At 41.0% G+C, this 13,220-nt stretch overlaps 2 protein-coding genes across 4 annotated transcripts; both read right to left on the bottom strand.

Moving 5' to 3' along the window:
- Positions 1–160: 160 nt before the first annotated feature.
- Positions 161–5,708, bottom strand: cunh5orf34 (chromosome unknown C5orf34 homolog). The gene is made up of 12 exons (XM_076270845.1): positions 5,295–5,708; positions 5,112–5,201; positions 4,382–5,004; positions 4,107–4,199; positions 3,860–3,980; positions 3,374–3,465; positions 3,182–3,251; positions 2,586–2,744; positions 1,495–1,616; positions 1,252–1,368; positions 785–825; positions 161–361 (listed from the first exon to the last, which is right to left on the bottom strand). Exons 1-12 carry the CDS (start codon positions 5,493–5,495, stop codon positions 162–164), a joined length of 1,929 nt encoding a protein of 642 aa, XP_076126960.1. The 5' UTR covers positions 5,496–5,708; the 3' UTR covers position 161.
- Positions 5,709–5,862: 154 nt separating this feature from the next.
- Positions 5,863–13,027, bottom strand: paip1 (poly(A) binding protein interacting protein 1). 3 transcript variants are annotated; one of them, XM_076270846.1, is made up of 11 exons: positions 12,647–13,027; positions 11,685–11,836; positions 11,297–11,494; positions 10,781–10,893; positions 10,346–10,457; positions 9,898–10,023; positions 9,360–9,466; positions 8,500–8,620; positions 8,199–8,253; positions 8,011–8,083; positions 5,863–6,944 (listed from the first exon to the last, which is right to left on the bottom strand). In XM_076270846.1, exons 1-11 carry the CDS (start codon positions 12,852–12,854, stop codon positions 6,854–6,856), a joined length of 1,356 nt encoding a protein of 451 aa, XP_076126961.1. In that variant the 5' UTR covers positions 12,855–13,027; the 3' UTR covers positions 5,863–6,853. The 3 variants fall into 3 exon arrangements, with proteins under 3 accessions (XP_076126961.1, XP_076126962.1, XP_076126964.1); XM_076270847.1 differs by having other exon boundaries at positions 8,500–8,617; XM_076270849.1 differs by having other exon boundaries at positions 12,653–13,027.
- Between the last annotated feature and the right edge of the window lie 193 nt (positions 13,028–13,220).

Below are 13,220 nucleotides of genomic sequence, written 5' to 3'. Positions count from 1 at the left end.
TGAAATACATTTCCCGTTCGTCATCCGTCTCTGTCTTCGGTGTTAAGGTACAGTATGTAGACTCCAGGGACAGTAATTCCCAGTAAACACTCCTGTTATATTTCCTTACTGGTCATCCATTCTGCAGACAATAGATCTTGTGATTGTAAAATACCCCTTGTTCATACTGGACTATTGCTGGCATACTCTTTGTGTGAAAGTAGGGTCTCAATGTCCTTTATGGCCTTCGATGTTTTTTGGAGGGCATCAGAGATGCTGCTCTTGCCGACAGAGTAAGTGGTGCCACTAGAGGTTCTGGAATCCTCGCTGGGAACTGAAGAGCTTCTGTTAGTTCTGATGAGGTGGTTGTTCTCCAGCAGAACTGATGATCGTTTGTTAAAGAATGCTCATCTCAATGACTATCCTATTTCAATCTATCAATGATGAAATTCCATACAATAGAAGTTTGCTATGTTTTCCAGGTCAAGGCCCCCTTAGTTGAAAGAGACACAGTTGAGGAAGTGACCCTCCTATTATCCTACAAATCATATCAAATTGTGTTGCTTATAAACCGAGCTTACAATAGTGTGTTGGGTGGCCTAAAGTGACAAATATGAAATTACTTTATAATGGTTTATACAATGGTTACAAACGTATGATCACTGACAGATTTACATGTATATCTGCTGAACTTTGTTTTATGTCATTCTTTTTCTGGAAGAAACATGGCGGACGCCCCACAGTAACCCTCAGTACCTTCTCTTCAAGATCTCTCAAGATATCTACTATACAATATCAAGGATACAGTTAAATCTCTTGATCTTCTCCAGTTCTGCTACCACAGATCTGAAACGAGATGAAAATGAAAGATCAGCAAAGGTGCAATCCAACAGAGTATGGCTCAGAGTTGTTCTAACCGTCTAGTAACTCCTTCAGCAGATCGTCATTAATCAAAGCACAGAAATCTGAAAAAATGTGGGGCAGGTTATGTAAGTAATAATACCCTAGTAACTATCTAGAGGAGCATTCAGACAAGTGGAAGTTAAACTAAATTTGTTAAGCCGGCCCTTGAGTTGGATCAGCTCCAACTTTTAATTGGCTCTTTCTTGAACCATGCTACAACTCTCCATCAAATTTAATCGAAATCGGGTCAATAGTATCTGTGTAATCACACTTACAGAAGGACAAACAGAGAAACCACACTGGAAACATAATCTCCTTGGGGTGGATAAGAACTAATGAATGACACATAATGGCCTGTTAGACCGTTACCTGCTGCATGTTGTTTTGCTACTGTGCACCTGGACAGGTTCTGGGGAGTAAGCCTGGTCGGGGCTGAGACACGTCTGCTGAACCCAACAACACCATTCAACTGAGAGCGACAAATATCTGCAACGCACATGAGACAGTATATGAATGCTTTTCGAAAATGTAAAAAGTCACTAAAGAAAACTGTTACAAAAACAATTCAAGAAGATAACTTAAAAATGTAAGTATTATTATGAAAATATCTACTTGTGGTATGGTCCTGGGGTCTCAGCTTGCACCAAAAGTTGTTGTCCACTGGGCAAAGTCAGCTGACACCAGCTACAAGGCTGCTGTACTTCTGAGTGCATCTGGTGGGCCTGACCAAGTTTCTGTAACAGGTCAAATTAGATATGTGTCAAAGTCAGAACAACACTGACACTCCACAGTATACATATCCAGGGCTTCATTTGTGGGGGAGCCAGAGGGAGCTCTGCTGGACCTCTGAGTTTAAGCCTCTTGAGCTCCCCCTCCTGTAGCAGACAATTTGATATCATTGTATAGTGGCTGGTACAGTAATGGTTCTGTACCCCCTAGAAAACAGTTCACAGGTAAACCATATGTTGAAATTATTCATTAATATTATATATATTATATTAACCTATTCATGTGTTTTGGAAAAAAACATCTTTGCACACTACTCAGCTTGGCCACCTGATGTTTTACAAACAAAAAGCGCCGCTCAGTCCTGCACATCCTCTCCACAAAAATAAATCATGCTTGTCAATTTATCGCCATCTCCTACTGCATCCCCTACTCTTGCAAAAGAGTAAATGAGTGTGTGCATGGGTGTGTTTGCTTTTGTGTATATGTGTGCTTCTGTGTGTGTGTGTGTGTGTTCGCTTGTGAGTGTGTGTGGGGGATAATGGTGTGTGAGTGTGTGTGTGAGTATGTGTGTGTGTGTGTATGTGTGTGTGCGCATGTGTCTTTATGTGTGTGTTTGTGTGTGACTGCGTGCATGCCTGCATGTTTGTGTGTGTGAGTGCATGCATGCGTGTGTGGGTGTGCGTATGTGTCTTTATGTGTGTGTGTGTGCGTACATGCTTGTGAGTGCATGTGTGAGTTTGCGTGTGTGCGTGTGTGTGTTTATGTGTGCGTGCATGCGTCTGTGCATGAGTGTGTGTGAGAGTGTGTGTGTGTGTGTGTGTGTGTGTGTGTGAATGTGTGTGCGAGTATGTGTGTGAGTGTGTGTGTGTGTGTGAGAGTACATCCTCTACTATAATTAAGCACTGGGCATACACATACATTAACAGAGAAAGACCATGCGTTTGTATAGGTGATGGACTGTATGCATCACTTACCTGTGCTTGTGTGAGCGTGTTAATCTTCCACATTGTGTGCACCTTGACCCCATCAAGAAAAATGATTTCAGCACTACCGTCAGAAAATGCCAGAAAATGCCCCCAGTCTGGCCTGTGTGCTTCCTGGACAAGCTTCAGGGGCTCGGAAATGTTCACTTCCTGTATAGTAGGAATCAAGAGATGGCAATTTTATATCTGAAGATTACATTTTGGAGTAATGTCCAATTATCACACCAACAATGTGTCGATACCATATGTAACACTACTTGATATCGATAACAATAACAATGATAGTCAATTGTCAATTTTGTGATACTCAATACATTGACAGAAAATCATCTATCCTATGATTCATCATAATATCTGTGCAACTGAAGAAAAGTAGGCAAAACACTCTTAAATAGGCATAAACTGTGTATTTAATGTACAACAAAGTTAACATAGTTTTTTGCAGAGTATGCCATTTTCTCCCAGTCAGCTTCTTCTTCATTGCAAGATTACTCTCATTCATTCATGTGATATGCACCATGAGAAGTCATAAAGGAGTGAGTAGTACATCAAATTGGTCCATTTTTTTGGAGCACCAAACGATTTACCTTCTTCCAACAGCAGTTTATGTACGCCAGTTTCAGAGAGTCTTTGGCTTGGTTGTAACACTCCAAAATCCTATCAAAACAGATATATCATATTTTTCTTTTAAAAAATACACAATGCTATTGTCATATGCAAAAATATGGTCATATGCAAAAAATGCCAGCACAATATTTTACATGTCGTCACAGACCCACCTGTTAGCACGCATCACCACTGAAGACACCGAGTATTTCTGGCCTGGGATGTCTGGTGGAAGGTTGCTCAGAAAGTAGGTGCTCTCCATGTTCTGCCAACAGACAGTAATTCTTATTAGTATTAGAACTCCAATGATTGTTCCGCAAATTTTTGCATAGCGATATTATGGTTCTGATCATGTATATAGGGTGTATATAAGAGTTTATATAGAGTGTGTGCGTGTGTGTGTGTGTGTGTGTATGCATGTGTAGTCTGTGTGCATGTGAATAACGTAGTTTAGTTCATAATACAGCACAAACAGGATAGTGTGAGATACTTGCCTAAATTCTAAATGTTGTATTCTACTTTTGGACATGTTTCCTCTTCAGTTGAGGTCAGGTTTTTTTTTATCACCTAGTACTCAGTGGCTTTATGATTTCTGATGTGTTGTCTAGGGATTCACAGCTGACAAATTAGGAATTAAGGACACATAGTTTATGACTTACATCACCAGGTCTACATCCTGCTTTGTGATGAGTAAAGTAATTTGCCAACACCCCATTTGATCTTATGACTGATCCATCTCCTGGAGAAATCTCTATGATGGGAACTGTGCCACCAATCATTCTGTTAAGCAAACATTCAAAAACAAACAAAAAAATACAAATGTACATCTAAGATTATGCAGGACAATTAAACTGAAATGTATTTACTTCTCAGTGTCTGTAATAGGAATGAGCAGAAATGTCATACCGATAAATAACACCTTGACACCACAGCACTTTCACAAGTTCTGTTGCCATGCCTTCGTGTGACTCATTGAATGGTGAGGGTCCAGTGTTCCATCTGCAAACAGACACAAATACACACACAAACCGTTTGTAACCAGTTTCATTGCTTGGGAGTGGATTTTTCTTTTTTATTAAAGTAAAGTTTTAAAGTAAAGCATGACGTACACAATAGGGACTGTATTAATATCAGAGCAAAACTGTAGGAACTAAAGATAGGTTACATCAAAACAGTTTTACCTGTGCATGTGAGGAGAGGGACATCTAAGAGGCAGAGATTCAGGAAGGATTGACTTCAGACCAAGAGTACCATCGGTCTTTGGGGCCTGGCAAGTTTTGCTTGTGGATGCCTCTTGTGTGTTCATGCTTCGGTTTTCACTGGATTCTCCATTCTGTGTTTTCCAGTGGCTGATGGCTAAAGACAGAGGATGGTGCCAATTTGTTGGATAACTGGCACAAGAGTGGTGTTGAACAACAGTTGTGAAAAGATAACCATTCCCAGGTATTGCAGGTTGAGACTCCCCAACTGTGATCGGTTTAATAGGTCCCTTCTGTTGACTAGATTCACAACTCCCATGGTCTTTCACCCTTTTGATTGCTTTCGATGTGGATTTGTACACAGATTTATCCCCACTGGAGACTGGGTGGCTCTGAGTTATGGAGGACTCTTCTATTTGGTGGGTCAGATGTCTCTCTCTCTGACTGACCCTGCAGCAGAATTCCAAAAAAAATTCTTCCCCAGATGAAGTGAGAATAAGCTTCCCATTGCCGTCCACTGAACTCAAGATGGTTTCCCCACCTGGGCGGGTTTCAGGAGAGCCTTCTGCTGGCCAGTCAATATCTGACACAGTTGAAAGCAACCACTGGAAAGAAGGGGGGGGGGGGGGTGAGTGGCGCCTCTAATTAAGCTTGGCCTACTTTTTAGTCATTAAATCAAGCGACTCAGGCAGTCACATATGAACATGAATACCTTCCGATGGTGGCTAGGAATGAGTTCCTCTGGTAAAAATGGATGTGTGGCATACTTGTTCCTGAACGTCAAAGCATCCACCAATAAAGCCTGGAAACATTTTACATCTTAGTAAGCAGGTAATTTAAGGCATGCATGAATCAAATGATCTCTTGGTTCACTGATCCAATTTACAGCACCCACCTTGTATTCACTGATAACAAACCGAGTCCTCTGTCGCACTCTTTCATTAGCCTGTAAAGGGTGGGCACTTGCGGGCCGAGCTTTTTCAAATAAAAATTCGGAACCACACGGTGATACACACAAACGGGACCCATTCGTATAATGTAGATCCACCGACTCACTTTCATACATAATCATTAGCCTTATGTTTGCCATTTCCATAGAAGGTATGTTACTTGCAAACTGACGTTTCCTTGGCAGCCTGAATAGCAGGCAAGGAAAGTTAAACAAACTAGCGACTTTTTTACATTACCATCACCGTTATTCACCGAGTTAAAGGTCCTATTCTGATTACACTTGTCTGTTATGCATACAATTACTCTTTGTCACATCAAAACAGCTTCAGCTTCAAAACATTCTGTCAGTTTTTACCGAAATTCCCGCATCAAAAACAGAAAGTACTGATTGGCCCATTCACTTCTTCTTCAACCAGGGCCACTGACAAAATATCTTGCGCCACCTACTGCAGCGGAGAGTGCCAGTGGAACGTTAACCACAGCCAGGGAGCCATTTAGACAAAAGACAAAAACTCTTTTATAAAGATTTATTGCAGGCAACCAATACTGTAAATAATATTTACAAAAAACTATAAAACAACATTCGTTTGCATGGGATTCGTATGATGGTATACCGTATAAACAATAACAGGTGATTTAAGCGAATCCACCTTGTACACTTGCAGTTTTTGCTGGCAAACTGTGCAATTCGGAGCAATGTTTCACAGGTAAGATTCAAAATTAAAATAACTTATAAACGAACTCAGGCTGATATTTCTCTTGACCAGCAGTGCCAAAGATTCAAACTGAATACTGGTTCAGTTGAACCTGAAAAGGAAGAACAAAAAAATAAAATAAAACCCTCCCTTTTGTTCAACAACATCCAAGTTGTCAAACAATCCCACAACCAACTTTACTTTAAACTTTAAAGCTCTCTACTTGTGTCTCTATGTAAGACTTGCCTTACATTAACTGCATGTCCAATGGAGTCTGACCACAATGCTTAACTGACTGAGTACCCATCTTAGTGAAGTGTGTAATGAAACTGATAAACAGGGTAATCCGCCACTGTAGCCAAAACTTTCTTTGGGTGTATTTGTTTCAGTTAGAAGCAGTTAGTAAGCAATCTCAAACTACACACGCACACAGTTGATGATGCTTCCCAGTTGTTTAGTTTAAAAACCTCACTCCACACTTCTCTCCTAGCATGCAACAGAGACAAAGTTCGACAATCGAAACAAATAATGAACTTTCCAATCAGTGTCGAACTTCGAACTGTTGGGCACAGTGTAACTGCACGATGGACGTTGATTGCCGCATCTTAAAAACAGAAATCCCGGCCATTAAAATCGGCAACATAACCGCTATTAAGTGCTAGATCCACACTGAACTCTACAGAAAAAAAAGATTTAACTAAAAACAGTTTCGTCTTTGTTTTGATTTTTTTGTTTCCAGTTGAAAACAATCCAGCAGGTCAAACATAAGATAGATGAGCTTGTCCACAGTCCTTAAAAATATTTCACATTACGATTTCTTTTTTCTCTCCGACTCCAAGCAGAACTTTTCGAAAGCCTCCTCAATTTCAGGATCCATCTCGTCATCTTCGGTGTCAAAACTGTAATACAAAAAAGTGTACTTAAGTATGTTTCCAATTCATAACAAGGTGTGCGCCAAATCATTAGCAATGAAATGAACCGAACAGCGCTATGACAACATAACTGCATAGGTTCAGATCTGTGGACCCAGGCCGTGTCTGAGTGTGCTATTCAAAATTTGTGTAAACAGGGTACGAGTAGTATTGCTAAATAAACTGCAATAAACTACATTGTTTGAAGAGTTTCTCATTTAAGCTCTTACATTGCAACTGGTCTCTTTAGTCGCTTGTGAGAAGTGTCAGTGTTAAAATGTTATCTTCTAAGGTCAAACCAAGAGGTCAGAAAAGAATAGATTGTATTGTATTTAAAAAACTTCTGCCAGACTACAATGGAAAAGTCCTGTATTCCAGTCTGCCATACACTGTACTGACTCCAAATAAGGAGCTGCACTGATGCAGTTATATATTAATTCAACCTTTATTTATTTTCAGAAGTTCATTAAGGTTGGTCCTTATTTTTTCAGTGATGCTAATGGCTTTAGTGTATAGTGCATGATACAATATACACTAAAGCCTTCAGCAAAGTTGCACTATAAATGAGCTGTAAATGAAGATCATTTTAAAAAGTGTGATTTGTCCAATATGTTAAAAAAAAACATTCATCTCCCTATAAACATGGGTGGCCACTCCTCCTAGAGGACATGGGGGGAACCACACCATACATTGGATCCTCTCATTCATGGGGTCAAACCAATGAGAATTGTTCTAACAGGTCTGGGGTGTAGAGCGGGTGGGGGGGTGGGATGCTGATTTAAGCCTTGCTAAAGCCTCTTTCTCATCTGTCTGCTGACTAATCTCAAACTTGGTGTTGGGCGCTGGGCTGTGGCCCACACGCATTGTCAGCCGGACAATCACATGATTTCAGTCAAGAGGTCCCAATATGACCCCGTAGGCAGAAGGCCCCCAAAAGGTCATAGTATTTATGCTGTGTAGCACAGGTTCATTCCAGAAGAGTCTGGGGACAGACTGCTGTTTGGAAAAATGAAGGGGGGGGGGGGGGGCACAGGTATGGATTGTTCTCACTCACGTATCATTTCCATTTTCTTCATAGTCGTCGTACCCCTCTCGATCCAGTATCTCCTGGTACTTCTCCGAATAGTCTGAAAAACAATGTTTACTTGATCAAGCCCTTCATTTAATTCCTTTGATTGATCAATCAATCAATAAATGCATATTTTATGCAGAACATTCTGGGAACATTTTGAACTCATTCACCTGGATCTGCAGCTGTGAATGGAGTGCCATCTGCAGTGTAGAATGTCGGCTCATTCTGAGAGAGAAAGAGAAAAAGGAGAGAGAGAGGGGAGGAGAGAGAAAAAGAAAGAGAAATAGAAAGGGAGAGAGGAGAGGAGAGAGAAAAAGAAAGAAAGAAAGAAAGAAAGAGAGAGAGAGAGAGAGAAAAAGAAAGAAAGAGAGAGATTAAATGATTAAATTGATGAAAAACAGAGACAGAACCTCAATGGTCAGAATCATACATACACTCTAACACTCACTGCATCCTTATTTCCACCCTTACCATGAAATAGTTTGGATCGTTGTCAGGTGTGGCCTCACTGGAGGCAGACGCCGTGTGGACTCGGCCCCAGTTACTCGACCTCAGCTCCACCAGCCGCAACAGCATCTGCTTCACATCCCTACTGGAAACACAGCCACTTTGTGTGCTCTGCTCTGTATTCACATCCCAGTAAAATTCACTCTCATCCCAGTTTGCAATATGTAGTACACAGAAACTGTATATGTCCCTGGTAGCACAGTATGCAAAACTGAAGAGGTCACTTGCAATATGATAATGAGCATACAATTAAATCAAAACATTAAAATAAAGGAACAATACAAACGTATTACGGACAGTTACAATATCATGATTTGCGATAGACGGTATCAGGCAAGTGAAAACAGAGAGATAAGTACGTTGACACACAGGGCCAATCCCAAAGTGAGCCCTTAGGACTAAGGACTCACAGACTTAATTGATCTCAGGTGCTAATTGAGTGTGTGTGTGTGTGTGAGACCACATGGGCTCAGATAGGTAGAAATGGGATTGGGACAGCACTTCACAATGTTTAATAACAAAGACGTTGCTGACACGTGCACCATGCACGTGTGTCGTGCTGTTGTTTACCAATGTAATTTCCGGATTTCCCTATAGTCTCTGCGGTAAACGTCACAAGGCTTTGAACTTTGGATAATTCCATTTGGTGACGTCTGCACTGATGCAGACTCACGGAAAGGGCTCGGTAAGTGTGTACTCAAACCCTCACACCCTTTTGAAATGCGACATTGGGACACCCCTAAGCCCTTTCGAATTTCGCAAGAACGCGCAGACAAGTCTGTGAGTCCGGACTTTGGGATCGGGCCAATGTCATTTCCTCTAACCTGCTACAGGTAGCATCCAGCACAACATTCTCGATTCTCTGGACAAGCTCGTCCATGTCTGACTTCCCAGTCTCTTTCCAGGCATCCTCCAGCACAGAACCTGTCAGCTAACCAAGACAAGAGGTATTCAACTCAACTGATAAACAAAACAAAAAAACATGACCAATAGTAATGAACACTTTTAGAGTTCTGTATAGTTAAACTCTATTGGCAAACAATGCAGTGTTATCAAGTGTAAAGATTACTCTGTCTTTTAGGGGTGGGATAAAATGAAACCAGATTGCTATAAATATAAGCAGAGTGGATGTAATCGGAGCAGCTCACCCTGCTGATCAATAATGATTCATCAAAGGCATATATGGAAACAAATATGCAAAACTGAATTGGGTAATAGCCGTGAATTCACCTTAAACTCCAAAACACTTCTACTTCACTATGTGAACCATGTGAAACAGCCTCAGTGGCAGATATTTCTAACAGATTATGTGAAGGCAGTGTCTGACAAATGTCCAAAAGGAATGAGACAGAAATTTCAAACCTTTAGCAGTTTCACTGCACAAATAAGGTTTCCATCCACAGGATTGGACATGAGTGCGATCGACAAATCCTTCAGAGCAGTGAGCAAAATCACTGCTCTAGTTGGAGGTCCTTTAGGACTTTTTACCTGATAACATACAGAACAATCACTCTTTACAACATATAACATTCATTCAGAATATCTAGTGTAAGAAGTTTAGGTACAGTACAATTCTGGAGAAAGGCTGGTAGTATTTTAGCTCAACAGCCAATAAAATGGCACCCCTCCATTCCAGACTCAAGAAGTAACATGTTGCTTGCCTGGAATTGTTAGACTCTGTCCAAGATACTATATTTATAGTTTAAAATGCCACAGCTCTATTAGAAGTACTACACCAATATATCATTAAATAGGCAATTTTCCTTTGACAGTTCGAGAAAAATGGAAACTGCAGTAGCTATATATTTACCTCAAGGTTTAAGTACAGCTCTCCCAAGAACAACACATATGAGTGAAAGTTTTTCTGTGTCTCCTCATTCCCACGAACTGCCTGATCCCTCTGCTCATACTCAGTTCGACACCTGTAGCACAGAACACAGGTCAGACATCACAAAGCCACTTGACCACAATGGTGATGGGATCTGGGAAAACCCATCACATGGTGAAATTTCACTTAAGATTCTGATACCAGTAACATCAAGGATGGTATCCAGGATGTTGCTAGGGGACGGTATCCAGGATAATGATAGGATGGTATCAGAATCTTAAGTTGGTAAAATTTTATCAGAGAGGGTTGAAACAACACAGTAATCAAGGATTTCACCATGTGATGGGTTTCCCATATCCCATCACAACTATGAATTATTATCTATGACAATGAGTTGCTATTTTTAAGGCCCTTTACCTCTTCAATAAAAGCTGACGAAAATTGCCACTGGCTGGGGAGATTGCCAAGTTATGAGAGAGATGATTGCAAAGCCTCGCCCCAGTGTAAGAGAAGTTGGGGATGGATGTGGACTGGCAAAAACAGAGACAGAGGCTGTTATTCATAACCAAACACGCAAAACAAAAAATCTAAATATCACACCAAACACACTATCTCTATTTACAAGTAGGACCTAATAAAAACACACTTGACTGAGGTTAAAATTCATCAGACAACACCATGAATTTGCTCATTCAGGCAAAAGACTAAGCAATTCAACAGACAAATCCTTTCAAAATAATAAAAACTCCAAAACACTGTTGCAGGTCATGAAAGTACACTTTAAAAGTTACTTCCCTGCAAATGTGGCAACAGCGTACACATAGACTGTGAAAAAAGTTACTCAAGCTCAAGTTGTTGCACTACAGCTTTGGGTGTTTCTTTTTGCAATCTTCCAACATACTTAAAAACAAACAACTTTATCAGGGCACATACTTGGGTATAGATAAGTTCCACCAACTCCACCAGGGTTTCCTCTGTGGTCACCCATTCATTCAGGGTGGCAGTGATGTTCTCGATGTCAAACTCAAATGAGCCTGGGGAGGAGTTGAGGTGACTAAGGATTTCTTGCACCAATTCAGCCAGCGTAGATGGAGGGTAGTAGCCATCACTGCTGTCCTCATATTCCAATTCCTTTGAAACACAATGTATGTGTATAGGCATCACAAGGTTTGTCACATAGTACTTACAACCAGATTGTTACAGCAAATGTTAGGTCATGTATAATTCTGTGGTGACAAGTCACCAACATGGAACATGAGAACATCAAACATGTCTGAAAATACATTTGGCTGCAGAAGGAAAACGAATTTACATTGATTACCTCATATGTGTAGGAGGATGGGTAAAACTCAGGTGCGTTCACTGATAGTTTAGAGCTTCCCACTACATCATCGCTGTGCAATTTTAAGGCGGTAGAAGTACTGTTTGGAGTCTGTGTAGCGTTTGATTTGGTTTTCGTTGGTCTTCTACAGTCTGAGAGGATACACAAAAGGCAAATCATGAAGGGGGGTGATCGAAATTCGATCGAAAAAAAAATCACAAACATGGCCTACATAATTTGCAACAAAGAATCATATCGTTATTGTGATTGTGCATTTTATTGAATCACGCAACACCAAACTGTCTGAAGACACATTGCCCATGGTTTCATCTAGAAAACTTGCCATCGAAGTCATGTGATGGATTTGGCAGTGCAGGTGTAGTGTAGATTAGCGCGCTAGGCAATAGGCTAGTTTCTACCTGCTTGAAAGTCCAAAAACAGAGTTCGGCGAGGGTATTTGCCAAGCTTATGTGGCTGAGTAGGTGACAGGGACAACGCAATCAAAGTTTGTTTCTCATACGCCTGTTTTGTGTGTCTGCTCGTGACAAGAACATTACACTTCACAATTTCAATATAAAAACAAATGTGTGAATTGACTTAAAGCGCCAGTTGAGCGAGCATGTGAGATGCCAACGCTGCTAGCAGGCTAACTAGCGGGCTATTTAGGCTAGCAAGTTGTCACAAACACTAACATAGATTATGTCACTTGTGGCCTAACTGCATTAGACCGCACATAGTAACAGCAGAAGGGATTATTGCCCAATCCCAACAACTATGAATAGTCACTTGTATATCAGGTTTCTAAAGCATGTTACCAACACTATAGCTAACGTTAGCTATGGGAACTTTGGCTAGTTTGTCAATAACTAAGCATTCACCCTTAGTTTGCTAGCTCGCTAATTTAGCTTGTTAACGCTTGCTAATTTTAGATGGACTCTGAAGGAAACCAACAAAAACCTTACCCCCACCTCCTGGAGCGCTGCCTTCCAACAACGGCGGCGACGTCCGAGGCTGTCTGAGAGGTTCACGTTGGTTGAAGATTGAAGGTTTAGCGTCACCATCTCCTATCTCGGGATGTGGCGGACTGAATACCTCCCCAAGGCCGGGGCTGGTGGGTTTTCCTCGGACTCGACCAGCCCCTGGTGTTCGGTCAAAGTTGTCGGTCATCATCCGTGTTTGCGTGAGGAAACCTCAGAAGCACGTTTTTATATCAACAGTCACACATTCAAAGATTTCGGTGCGATATTCACGATAGTATTACGGTTACGCTTTGCAACACTACGCTCATCTCACTTGCATATTTACTATTTCGGTTTCAGCAAAACGAAATTGACCCATGGAAATATTCCACTTCCTTTGTTTGCCGTTTCTATGGCGGACCTGAAACTACAGTGCCATCTACTGTCTGGAGTAAGAAGAATCCTGGTGGTTTTAAAAAGGTTACAGATTAACGGGATTGACGCATACCTGATCCTCTTAATTACCAGTCTGTGTAACGCTGCTGTAAACACTTTAATTTTAAAAGATTTAACGCGA

This window comes from Alosa pseudoharengus, unplaced genomic scaffold (genome assembly GCF_046254945.1).
Source record: "Alosa pseudoharengus isolate Yale_2024_CS ecotype anadromous, Long Island Sound unplaced genomic scaffold, YU_APseudo_1.1 YU_APseudo_1.1_scf_6, whole genome shotgun sequence".
NCBI lineage: Eukaryota > Metazoa > Chordata > Actinopteri > Clupeiformes > Clupeidae > Alosa > Alosa pseudoharengus.
The sequence above is the reverse complement of the archived record's forward strand: the minus strand, read 5'-3'. Positions and strand labels throughout refer to the sequence as shown.